We start from the raw sequence: 13,352 nt of genomic DNA, 5'->3' as shown, positions 1-13,352 counted from the left end.
TTATCCTCCCATATACCTGTGTTTCTGCTGCCGAGCTTCTTGTCTGTGGTGAAACATGTAGCCATTGCTACCCTTGGCCCTAGTGATGAGAACTTTTTTTTTTTTGCTTAGTAGATTTGTGGGAAAATTTCACCCACAGCAATATTTTCTGTGACTTTTTCTGCACAAGAATTTTGCCATGCAGTTTGTTTCACAGAAAAAAAACACTAATGTCATAATTCACCAGTTGCGGAATGGATACCACTTCAACCAATAGGATCTTATGTTAGATAGTGGACAGAGAAGGAGAGAGGCACATATCTGAGCTACATTAGAGTGGATTTCTGTTGTGTGTAAGGAACTTCAGTCCACTTTTACCTTACCTCACAAGATGCGTGGGCATTATGCCAACATTTACACTTGTGCCCCCTGGAGTCAAGAATGGCCCACCTTGTCAGGGCTATGTGTGTCTGTGTATCATTTATGTCATCTCTTTGCACAGTGCTGGACTGAAAGCAAAAAGCAACCCTGGCAAATCATAGCAGCCCACATATAAATGTGTGACATGAACCAGCCCCCCCCCCCTACAAGTTAAAAAAATCAACACATTGGTGGCCAGGACCCACTATTAATGTTAAAAAGAACATTGGTGGCCAAGGGTTAAAAAAAAATAAAAGATCACTGGTGTTCAGTGGAAACTTTAAAATTTAGCGGGTGGTCTTCTACCTTAGATTCTTCATTCTCCCGTGGATCTTCACTTCGACTCCCTTCGGCAGTTCACAGCTTCCACGCTTCCCTGGCCCCCTTATGCCAGAGGGGCTGCTGTAGGATGCCATAGAATTGATACAATAGTTTTATATAGCGCCAGCATATTTCACAGCGCTGTATTCCACAGATACTGCTGATAAATATATCAACTAAATGTAGCAAATAAAGTTCTGTCTTGCATAAAAAAGGGCATTAACTCAAGGGATGAAAACATAATTATGTCTGTTTATAGGTCCCTGGTGAGGCCTCATCTGGAGTATGCAGTGCAGTTTTGGACTCCAGTCCTTAAAGGAAAACTATACCCCCAAAATGAATACTTAAGCAACAGATAGTTTATATCAAATTGAATGACATATTAAAGAATCTTACCAAACTGGAATATATATTTACATAAATATTGCCCTTTTACATCTCTTGCCTTGAACCACCATTTAGTGACTCTATCTGTGCTGCCTCAGAGATCACCTGACCAGAAATACTACAACACTAACTGTAACAGGAAGAAGTGAGGAAGCAAAAGGCAGAACTCTGTCTGTTAATTGGCTCATGTGACCTTACATGTGGTTTATATGTGTACACAGTGAATCTTACGATCTCAGGGGGTGGCCCTTATTTTTTAAAATGGCAATTTTCTATTTATGATTACCCAATGGCACATACTACTAAAAAAGTATATTATTATGATAATGGTTCATTTACATGAAGCAGGGTTTTACACATGAGCTGTTTTACTCAGTATCTTTTAATAGAGACCTACATTGTTTGGGGGGTATAGTTTTCCTTTAAGAGGGATATAAATGAGCTGGAGAGAGTGCAGAGACGTGCAACTAAATTGGTTAGAGGGATGGAAGACTTAAATTATGAGGATAAACTGTCAAGGTTGGGGTTGTTTTTTCTGGGAAAAAAGGCACTTGCGAGGGGACATGATTACACTTTACAAGTACATTAGAGGACATTATAGACAAATAGCAGGATCAATAACAATATAGAGCAGGATTCAATGACTTTGGTCCAGTCTCCACCGCTTCCATCCATATTTCCGTTTCATATTTCTATAATTAGACAAATAGCAGGGGTCCTTTTTATCCATAAAAAAGATCATGCACCAGAGCACACCCCTTCAAAATAGAAGAAAAGAACTTTCATTTGAAGCAATGTGGGTGGTTCTTCACAGTGAGGACAGTGAGGTTGTGATGCCTTTAAGAGTGGCTTGGATGATTTCTGGGACAGACATAATATCAAAGGCTATTGTGATACTAAACTCTATAGTTAGTAGATATGAGTATATATAATTTAAGTGAAAGTACAGAGGTGTGTGTATGGATGCTAGGTTTTCATTTGGAGGGGTTGAACTTGATGGACTTTTAACTATGTAACTATATAATGCTCCTGGATCAATGAGCTGCAGGTGGAGACAGGAATATTAAACTTAAAGGAAAACTTTACCCCCAAAATGAATATTTAAGCAATAGTTTTTATCATATTAAGTGACATAATCAAGAATCTTACCAAACTGGTATATATATTTAGGTATATATTTAAGTAAATATTGTCCTTTTACATCTCTTGCATTGAACCACCATTTCTTGATGGTCTGTGTGCTGCCTCAGAGATCACCTGACCAGAAATACTACAACTCTAACTACAACAGGAAGAAGTGAGGAAGCAAAAGACAGAACTCAGTCTTTTTATTGACTCATGTGACCTAACATGTATGTATGTATATAGTTTTCCTTTATATAAAGGATGGAGAGCAATTGAAAAAAGTGTTTGGAAGGTGAACAACCCCTTTAATAAAAATCCAGGACTGTGGGCTGAGCTGTCAAAATTTAGACTGTCCTGCAGAAAACAGGATTGGAGTTGGGAGGTATGTTTTAACCAGAGACATGCAGGTATGTTTTAACCTGAGACATGCACAGAGGCAGTGTACAGAGCGAGAAGGCACAGGTACAGGTTGGGCACAGGTCCTACAATGGCAACAGTGGGTTAGGGTTGGCTGCAAGTTGAGTTTCTCCTGATATCACTAATAAACAATATCCCTCCCATTTGTAAGTTTCATGTGCCAAATGTTTCTTTAATTCAACTTTTAAGAAACAACATGCAATATGTGGATACTGAATATGCATCATACTTGATCCATCAGACGTTGGAGGAGAAGTTCCCAAAACTGTTCCTGTCGCTAGCTTTCAGTACAGTACTCTACAAGAGTATTTGAAATTGTGTGTCTCAGTCACGTAAAGACTGGAGGCAATCAAAGGAATAATTCAGCTGGCTAAAATAGGCCAACTGAACAGCTTGTGATATAAGCCTTTAAGGCACATTTCAAAACTGTGTAACTTCTTAGAAAGAGTCTTGTGTGCATGTTAAGGATACTATGCATTACCATGGCAGGGTTTTCAAATTGGATGAGCACTGTGTTGACCAGGGACATGCACCTCTGTGTCTACTCACAGAATTCCAGAGAAATGGAGTAAATTATAGGGTAGAACTTTTGATATGAAGAATAACAAAAGTGGTGTAAAGGTGATACCTTTATTGGCTAACTAAGATGATAATCACAGCAAGCTTTCAGAACATTGCAGTTCCTTCTTCAAAGCTGATTGGAGTGAAACCAATGCAGGGAGGCTTCTAATGGGAGAAATAAATGAACCCCTGGGCCACCAGCCTGGCTGCAGTGCATAATAGCAGAAGGACTCCTGGTACTGTTTAAGAAAATGTATCATGCATACATACAATTTTAATTGCATATATTGAGATATTTTTCATTCATGACATTGTGTTGGTATTCATAGCATACTGCACTTTAGGGGTTAACAGTTTTGATATCTTGTGTCAGCTCCCTTAGCAAAATCCACAAATATGCCAAAGCCTAAATGAAAATTCCTGAAACAGACATGAGATAGAACATAGAAGGAGGAGTGTTCATTCAAAGCAAACTTTAAATGTGGGTAGGGAGTGCTTATACAAATAAATGCAGGCAGATATCACACAAAGAGGCAGATAATACATATAACACAGTCTTTATATTATTATTATATTATGTTAAAGTAACACTCAAAATCAGGTGAGAGAAGACAGATTGTACAAAGTGATATGCGCACAGAGCAAAGTTAAACATAAAAAAATTTTCTTTCATCATTTAAGAAAAAAATCTCTGAGTTTTATTATTTTACAGTTAGTTCAAATAGGAATGGATGAAGCTACTATTTCAAACAGCTTTTGCCAGTTTCTTTGCACAGGATATCTGCAAAAATGGGATGATTTGTATGCATGTTTATAGAGATTACCATTAGCTTTAACAGGTTTTTTTTAAGGGTTTTGAGACATTTCAAGTCATTTTGCAACTTTTTGTAAAGGGGACCTGTCACCCACACATGAAAAACTGTATAATAAAAGTCCTTTTAAAAGTAATCATGAAATGTATTAAAAGAAGCATACTGGTTATAAACTCACAAACTTTCAGCTGTCAATCATAGATTTCCTGCCCCTCCTCTATGCCTTAGTTTTAGAAGTGGGCCATTCCATTCTGCAATTCCTAGATGCCATTGCTCTCCTTACATTCCCCCTCCGTCTCCAACATTTAATTTTGTTGCCAGTGTACCGACATGGGCATCAGGCGCCCCATTATGGTGTTAAACAAGATTTTGGCAAGATTTTAGCTTGCCTTAATAACAGTGTCCACAAAATGGCTGTTGCCTGTGTGATGTGATTGTGATTTACAAAAATAAAATAAAGAAGATTGAAATCATGTATATAGTGTAAGTGAAGTTTATTTTGCTTGACTAACATCATGAAACAGGATTTGGAATTATTTGTTAGGGTGACAGGTCCCTTTTAATGGTGGCAAAACATCCTGTGCAATTAGGCTAAAGTGCAGTTGCTTCCAGAGAGAGGAAGAGTCTCACTAAATTCTCTACTGACTCTGATTAGTCCAGGACACAGCAGGAAGGCTTCAAAGAAACCATTTTGTAGCATTCAACTTATTGGGCATTGGATGGTGAAAATGATCATACATCTGTTTCCTGATCAAAAAAACTCATCGCTGTGTCCTTCTTTAGTCGGGTTAGTGGCAGAAAGCCTGATATGTAAAGAGAAAATTTCTAAGAAACTTTGTAAACAGAGCAACTGTTATGTTTTGGGTAGCTGAGGATAAGTAGAGTATAACAGTGCTTTATTAGCAGAGTCATGCAGGCATTACACAACAGTAACTTTCACTTTTAAGCTACAAGGAAGTATGCACAGTATAAGTATGAGCACAGTGACATCTACAGGCCATTTGCATAAACACCACAGCAACAGAAAAAAACTTGTGGGGTTTAAGAAACGTTGTTAGAGATGTGGTAATCTTGGGTAAATCGTTCCACTTAAATCGCTTTCAGATTGTAATTAAATTAATATTGCCATTAATTACACTAGTTGTTAGAATTTTATAGCAATGTTAATAAAGTATAACCGCATTTATGTACTTATGTATTTCAATAGTTTCATTGTAGTACAGTGGCTTACTGTATCTTTATCATATGAGTATTTTAAACCCCGAGCTTGAAAGGCTCATTTTCTGATATTGTGTCAGGCTAAATAGATTGGTTGCATTCCCTGTGGCTTCTGGGTGGCTGGAGGCTTCAGGTAAGTACTCTGATATGGCTTATTTGGTCTTTGCAGACCAAATAAGAAGTAACATGAGACCACTTTCCCCAGCACCCTTCTTGGGTTGCATTTAATTGTGCTTTGTGCTCAGTGGTGCCTAATGGAAAATACCATGTGTGTGTGGCTCATTTTTATATTCCAATTGCTGCTCTGCAGCTGTTACTCCAGACTTTAGTTTTCAGTGGATTACTGCAGTTTTTGTTACAAAACAACTATTCCTTTATAATGATAGTATATCATTACCATTCTCAATTTATCTCAATTTATTCAATTTAAAATGAACACTATTTGTGGTTTAAAGGAGTTCTAATCCCTTAAAATTAATATGGCTAAAAATGTGTTTATATATATATATATATATATATATATATATATATATATATATATATATATATGGTCAGACTGAATAGTTAAAGTAAATTGAGCAGCTTAGATTGATTGTTATATTATTAGCAACCCTGTAGGCATATACAGGGGAATGTAATAAAAGTCGCAAAGAGCAAAACAATTCGCAGCAATAAGACTAAAAATCCACATCTTGCAATGTAATATTGTTCCTTAAACTGTTATTGCATTGCGAATTTTAATTGCGCATTGCGAATTTTAATTGTGCATTGCGAATTTTAATTGCGCACTCATAAGAAGTGCTTGAAGGTGTCGTAATCTTTTGGAGCAAACATAACGACTTTTTCAGTAAGAAGTTTTATTACATTGACTGCGCATAGGCGCAAACTATAAAATTCGCAAACGGTCTTTCACTGTCGGAAGTGGTCGCTAAACAGTTTCCGTGCTCGCAAAAGCTATATTAAATTCGCACAAAGCAAAATTTGTTCGCGCAAAGGCATAACTTTTCGCATTGCGAATAGTTTTTCCGTTATCGATTTTTATTACATTCCCCCGTTTATTACATTCATATAAACTGTGCCAACTCTAAAGAGGGAGTGCCAGCATTTTATTTATAGATGCAAGTCTATTCTTGTGCAGATATTTTTTTGATTGTATGATATTGTAAAATATGGCTTTTCCCATAATCCAAGCTACTGCAGTACATACCCTATGGTATTAGTAGGTTCAGTACACTCTGCCATTGAAAAGTTTACTCCCTTTATTTTTCCTGGACGTTTAACATTTACAATATCATCATTCAGAGTTTAACTATACCCCAGAAATGTTATTTCTCCTGGCTCACAACATTGATTGTCGGACTTCAGTTTAATTTTATTTCTATTCAGACCCTCCAATATGTATCTTTTATTCTGACTATACTACTGTTATTTGGTATACAAATAGCAGTTAAATTCCAAGCCTGCAAAACGAGTTCAACAATTATAAATATCAAAAATGAGTACTAACTGCAAATTCTTTTAAAGGGGACCTGTCACCCAGACACAAAAAATCTTTTTCAAATTAAACATTAGATCTGATTTCTATTTTTTATTAAAAGCATTAATAGCTGTTGTAAGCTCATTTAAAAATCTCAACTGTCAATCAAATATTGTCTGCCCCTCCTCTATGCCTTAGGCATAGAGGCGGGACAGACAATTACTTTCACTTTCCATTCAGCACTTCCTAGAAGATGTCACTGCTCTCCCCACATTCCCCCAGTTCTCTTAACCATTTAATTGTGTAGCCAGGGCATGGGGATGGATATCGGGTCCCCCATTCTGGTGCACAAACAAGATTCTGAGATGATGCAAGGCTTGCCTTAATAACAGTATCCACAAAGTGGCTCCTACCTGCTTGCTATGATTATGAATTCCCAGACTGAAGGAAACACGATTCAAATAATTTATATAGTGTAATTAAAGTTAATTTTGCTTGACTAATGTGATAAAATAGGATTTTGAATAATTTTTTTGAGTGCCGGGTCCCCTTTAATGTGCCACTGTCTACATGATATATTTATTAAAGCAAAAGCTATGCATTTTGGGAAGGGTAGAAAGGCAATATATACAACAAAACAATGAACATGTACAGACCTGCAGTGCCCAGGGTGCTCGTGGAGGCAATAAAGAGGTAGCATGTAAAGCTGGCCTATATATTTTGAAACAAAACAGTGTATTGCTGCCTTGCAAACACTCAGTAGTAATGAGAAAAAAGCGTGTTGTAATTACATTAATATTTACCTCTACAATAAGTTGCTAAATAGTGGTCAGTGTGTTGATATATATTTATACCTTGTTTAAGACCACTATATAAATATTATAAACTATGTATCTATATTTATACAGGTATGGGATTTGTTATATGGAAACAGGTTATCCAGAAAGCTCTAAATTACGGGAAGGGCATCTTCTATAGACTCCATTAAAATCAAATAAATCAAATGTTTAAATGATGTCTCTTTTCTCGGCAATACAACGGTACCTTGAACTTTATCCCGATCAATATATTATTCATCCTTATTGGAGGCAATACAATCCTATTGGGTTAAATTAATATTAATAAACCTGCTACCCCCCCCCCCAGTGTGCTGAGGACAGTCCAGCAGTCCAGGTACCATCTTGCACCCATAAATAAGGTTAATAGTTCAGACACACTATTAAATTGTGAGACAGAATGGCTGTAAATTTAAAGAAATATATTTTTAACTAGAGTCTAATGCCTCTATAATGGAATAAATGGAGACGTTTTGCATGGAAATACTTGAGTAGCATTTCAGTTAGCGTTGCACAAAATCTGGGATTGAATTCGGGATTCGGCAGAATATTAGCACTTTTTTTAGGATGGTTTGGATAAATGCTAAATGTTCAGTCAAGCTGCCAATTTTGCCCGTCAGACCAGTTACGTAATGTGTCTCCCCCAGGCCCCCTGCCAAAGTGAACTAATTTGTGGCAAACAGGAAAACGAGAAGAAAAAGGAGTAAGCCAAGAACAGGTACAATACAGCAGATCCTGTAGTCAAACCCCCCCGTATGCAATGATGTGACTACCCTGTAGTGAGGCCCTGGGAATGGGGAGGCATGGACCACAGGGTCTGCTTCCTCTAAAGTTACATGGACCCCCCCTGCAGCCTCTCTCTTACCATCGGCTGGGGAAGGGGGGCAAGATGGGAGTGGGAGGGGTGAAGTGGGGAGTGGGCGAAGGGGTGGTTGGGAATTGCAGTGTGCTGGGTCCCTCACAAGATTTTTTTGCAGGGAAGCCTGGCACAATCTAGTTATGCCACTGGCTCTATGGCAGTTATGCCTCTCCTTCAGAGTCAGCAGTTACCTTGCTTGCGTATGGGCCCTTCTCAACAGCTTTTCCGACATATATCTGGATAAAATTTTGGCAGATAACTATTGGGCAGGTTTGAAAATCCCCATTATGTAAAGACCACATTGGTGTGCTGATGCAGTCCTCTTCTGATGGCCTTGCACAGGCCTACTTTATGATTCAATCATTTAGCCCTGGGCCAATGAACAAATCAGCCCAATTTGGCCTTGTACCTAGGTGGCCAAATAAGGCAAAGATTAGCTCATTTTGCTCTTAAAGGGGTTATTCACCTTCCAAAACTTTTTTCAGTTCAGTTGGTTCCCCAGAAATACTTTTTCCAATTACTTTCTATTTTCTATATGTGATAGTTTTTCTAATAAGAAAGTCTAATTTTTCATCTTCTAAAGCAGCTGGGGGGGGGCACCCCCTGGAGGGGTTGACAACCCTCTAAACTGTTCTAAATTATTACATTTAGTTAATAGTTTATTTAGTTCTATCCTTGTCCCTGCTGAGCACAATTCTTGTGTTTTATGAAAGGCAGCTGTTAGAATTGATACAATAGTTGCTAATACTCCAGAGATGCTGCTAAAATTATTGTATCAACTAAATGTTGCAACTAAATGGAGCAAATTGTAACAGTTCAAAAGTGGCACCTGAATTACTGAGCTGCCAGATTCAAACACCAGACAGGGGCATTCAACTTTAAACTTGTTAAAACGCTAAAAAAAAAAAAATTAAATAAAAGGTAGAAAGTAATTGAAAAAAGTCTTTATTTCTGGTGAACAGAAAACAAGTGATTATAGTTTTATAAGGAATAACAGGTGGCAAACTTTAAACCTACTGGCATAATTTTTACAGCAAAATGACTGCGTTGCTAGTTAATACTGGATTATATGCTCTATATTGCTGCCAATTCTATTTGTCACACGCTTTATATATCTAATCTCCTGCTAATCGATCATCCAGGCGCGTGATCTCTTTTGTAAGTAACCAGAACGCCCACGAAGTCTTCTAACAACGCGAAATCGGGAAAAACTGCGCATGCTGACTGCGCAGTAGAGGGCTCTGTGACTGGCTACTCAGGGGACAAGCCGAGCTCAGTGAACTAAAGGGGGCGGAGCGTCTCGCTGAACAAGGAAGTGGCTGTGGTGAGCGGCAGATGTGAGTCTCCGTGTTAGGAGATTGAATGCAGTGCTAGAGGTATGTTGTTTTTACAGTTATTTTACAGATATTTATTGTGTAAAAGTTTTTGGTATGTGATCATGTTTATACCCCACGCAGTACAGAATAATTGTTTTGGTCTCTTTATGCGGACTGCTTACACAGGATTAATCTGAAAACTGTGAACTAAATCTTATGTATTAGCTTGATGCTTTTTGGATGTTTGGTAATGTGATTGAATCCAGTATTTGTGTGGTGTTTTCTATTATTTCCTTTCCCCCCCTGTTTTTTAGTTTCCTGGCTAGCCAGTGGGGGACAGAAGGGAGCAGATCAGCTTATTTTTAAAGGATAACTAACCCCCCCCAATAATAAAAACCCCTACCCACTACCCTACATATTCCCCCCTCCCTGCTTCCCCCCTTGGGTTGCCACCTGCCCAATATTTTACCAGCCTGGCCGGTAAAAATTAAGCTTGATCCCAAATGTTATTAATAGGGAAAATGCATAAAAATATAGGAAGGCCGGTATTTTTTTCAAGAAAGGGTGGTAACCTTATTCCCCCGCACATAGGTGATTACCCCTAATTCATTACTCACGTATATGTGCAGAGTAAACACATCGAAGCTCATGGTCGCCATCTTCCAGCTCATTGTTATTCTTTGGATCCTCTTCCTTCCCTTCGGCAATCTACGGCAATTTTGGCGCATGCATAATTACTACAAACCAGAAGACTGCTCCAACTGCGCTTGTGCCAATATGGCGTCCACTTCCCATAGAATACAGAAGAGCCAGACTATGGCGGCCATGAGCGCTTACTCTGCACCTATACGTGAGTAATGAATTAGAGGCACTTTCAGGGGTAATCATGCACGGGGGGGGGGAATTGGAGAGGGGGTAACTATGTAAGGTAATGGATAGGGGTTTTTATTATTGGGGGGTTTAGTTCTCCTTTAAGGGCTAATACAGATGAGCGACTTTCCCTGCTCTCCCCTGTATTCACTTTTAATACATTCCACCATTTGTGATTGCAGAATAAAACACAATCAATTATTTTAAACCAGTCTTAAATGTTTTTTATTGGTAATCGTTTTAAGGGTTGCCAATATGTAGGCAATTCTATATCGTAAACTATATATAAACTAGTATAGACCAGTTGAACTTCAATATTTCTTATAATTGTACTGTCAAACTGTATATGATGGTTGTGAATTAAGAGTGTTGGGGGGGGTCAGTTATACAGTAATTATATATAATTATATGAACTGAAGTAGTTGCATGTACTTCATGCAACACTTCATGTGTGGTTGTGTTTTCTCTTTGTTTTATAGTATGGAGAAAGTAGTAGTGAGTTATGGAGATGCCCTCCTAAGGTCTTCAGATGTTGCCCTCCTTGATCCACCCCACTGGCTGAATGACAACATCATTGGATTTACCTTTGAATTTCTGGCTTCGTCTTTGCCTCCTTTGCAAGCTCAGCAAGTCTCATTCCTCAGCCCTGAAGTGAGCCAGTTTATCAAATGTTGTGGAAACGAGGCCCCAGATTTCCTGGAACCATTGGACCTGCCCAGCAAAGAACTTGTTCTGATTCCTGTTAATGATAATACAGGCCCTGAAGCTGGAGGGACCCACTGGAGCCTTCTTGCTTATATTCAACGCCAATCTGTTTTTCTACATTATGACTCTGCCCCTGGAACCAATGCACCACATGCCAGACTTATGGCCAAGAACCTTGGTGCACTATTGGGAGGAACCCAAAATTACAGAGAAGAAGATGCCCCTGTCCAACACAACAGCTATGATTGTGGCATGTATGTGGTGTGTGTGGCAGAAGCATTAAGTGAACAGCCTCTGCATGGTCATGATAGCACGTTCCTGTGCAAGATCACACCCCAGTTTGTTACCCAGAAGAGAGTAACGTGGAAAGATATCATAAGAGGGTTAAGCTGTAAGTCACTCAGTCGAAATATGCAATAGGCCATTTCCAGAGACATTGAGAATTGTGGAATAGATTGGGGGAAATACTATTCTTTTAATCATGTGCCATCTAGGAACAGAAGCCTATAATCATGAGATCAGTTTTAGTGAGAATCGACAGCTGCTCAAGACTCTCAAGTCAACACATTTCTAATAAAAAAAGTTTGCTTTAGGTCTAATAATATTTAGAGTGAATTTGCTACGACCTGTAGTAGATTGTCATCATGTAAATGTAACTTTATGAATTACTGTTTTAATATTTACAAATAAAATATGGGCTAGGGAACGTGCAGTGATCAGTCCACCCTTTTCTGTATGTTTAAAGCAGATTTAGCCAGATCAGCGTGCTTCCCTTGTATTTTACTTATACTTTAATAAGCCTTGGAGTGCCGCTAAACCCCTTTGTATTTTAGCAGTTACTCTTCAGAAAGGAAGCCAAACTTCCAAGAATGGTGATTTTTTTATTTTTGTGCTTAATAATTTGTCTTTACTAAGGAGGGGCTTTTCCCAAGAAATCAAAAAGTAGTAGTTTTGATTGCTGTAGTGGTAAGGTGGCTTGGCATCCTAAATTTATTGAACGCTGGGAAAAAAATTGTTGGTGAAAAGCTATAAAAACTATTTACTGAGTTTCAAGGATTTTAAAGGAACACATTTATGAAAGGTTGGGTGGGTTCGGTCGAACATTCCCACAGAGTCGTGGGCAGGTTTGGCCTGATTCACTTCCTGCAGACTCTTTTTGTAGGCGCATGCCTCCCCTCCCCTTTTGTGATGTCAGTGATGGGGCAGGTCTATAAATAGAGGTGACTTGCCGGGTTGGGTTAGGAGCAGACAGGTTAGGGAGGGGTACGGGTCAACGTTTTGTAAAACTTTAAAATTTTTATGATTATTTTTGAAACTGTAAACTTTCACCAACTTTTCCCTAGAATTGCAAACATTTTCCAGTCAGCTCACTGATATTTTCCTCAAGATCGTGTGCTCCAGATTACAGCAGATGATAGAATTTGGAGCATCATAAAATTGGCATCAATCAGGCAAGGTGAAAAGTCATGAATTTTATTTCACATTTTGAGGAATCTTTCACAATACACACCTACGGTAAAATCCTGCAGCTCAGAATACTTTTTTTCCCACATTTTTATTGTGAAAAAATATTAGGAATGATAATAAATAAAGGAAAAAAATGTTTTCACTCGTGACAAAATCTGACGTGTGATTAAAACTTTGGAACCATGATAATTATAGTAACATTTCCTGGGGGGCCCAGTTGGAGTAAACTTACATAACAAATTTTATGAAAATTACCTAAACACTAACATAATTTAGTATAAAGCAATGACAATGCAGAGTGACAGGAGCAGGCAGGTATGTAGGGTTTATACTTAGGGCAAACTCCACTGTTCCCAATGAATGGACTCACATTAATTAATACCGTAGAACTATTTATATGAACTACTTATAAAGTGAGAACAGCTGTTTATATTTTATTTACTGAATTATATTAGAATCCCCTACATAAACTTTCCAGAAGTGGCATGACTAGTTATTGGGGCCCTTAAAGTTTAAATCTGTTTACATATATTGCAACTGCATATCAGTCAGTGCCCCACTGGTAGCAGTATAGTTCCTAGG

General features: G+C 38.2%; 1 protein-coding gene across 2 annotated transcripts; it reads left to right on the top strand.

Annotated features, from left to right (window-relative positions):
* Positions 1-9,701: 9,701 nt before the first annotated feature.
* Positions 9,702-12,917, top strand: senp8.S (SUMO peptidase family member, NEDD8 specific S homeolog). Of its 2 annotated transcripts, XM_018254059.2 has the most exons (3): positions 9,702-9,788; positions 10,477-10,578; positions 11,078-12,009. In XM_018254059.2, exon 3 carries the CDS (start codon positions 11,079-11,081, stop codon positions 11,721-11,723), a length of 645 nt encoding a protein of 214 aa, XP_018109548.1. In that variant the 5' UTR covers positions 9,702-9,788; positions 10,477-10,578; position 11,078; the 3' UTR covers positions 11,724-12,009.
* The last annotated feature ends 435 nt before the right edge of the window (positions 12,918-13,352 follow it).

Source organism: Xenopus laevis, chromosome 3S (assembly GCF_017654675.1).
Source record: "Xenopus laevis strain J_2021 chromosome 3S, Xenopus_laevis_v10.1, whole genome shotgun sequence".
In the NCBI taxonomy this organism is placed as follows: domain Eukaryota; kingdom Metazoa; phylum Chordata; class Amphibia; order Anura; family Pipidae; genus Xenopus; species Xenopus laevis.
Note: the sequence above shows the minus strand (reverse complement) of the source record. Positions and strands in the feature narration are given on the sequence as shown.

Coding starts and splice junctions, on each gene's coding strand:
- senp8.S (XM_018254059.2), top strand. CDS start 11,079: ATGGAGAAAGTAGTAGTGAGTTATGGAGATGCCCTCCTAAGGTCTTCA.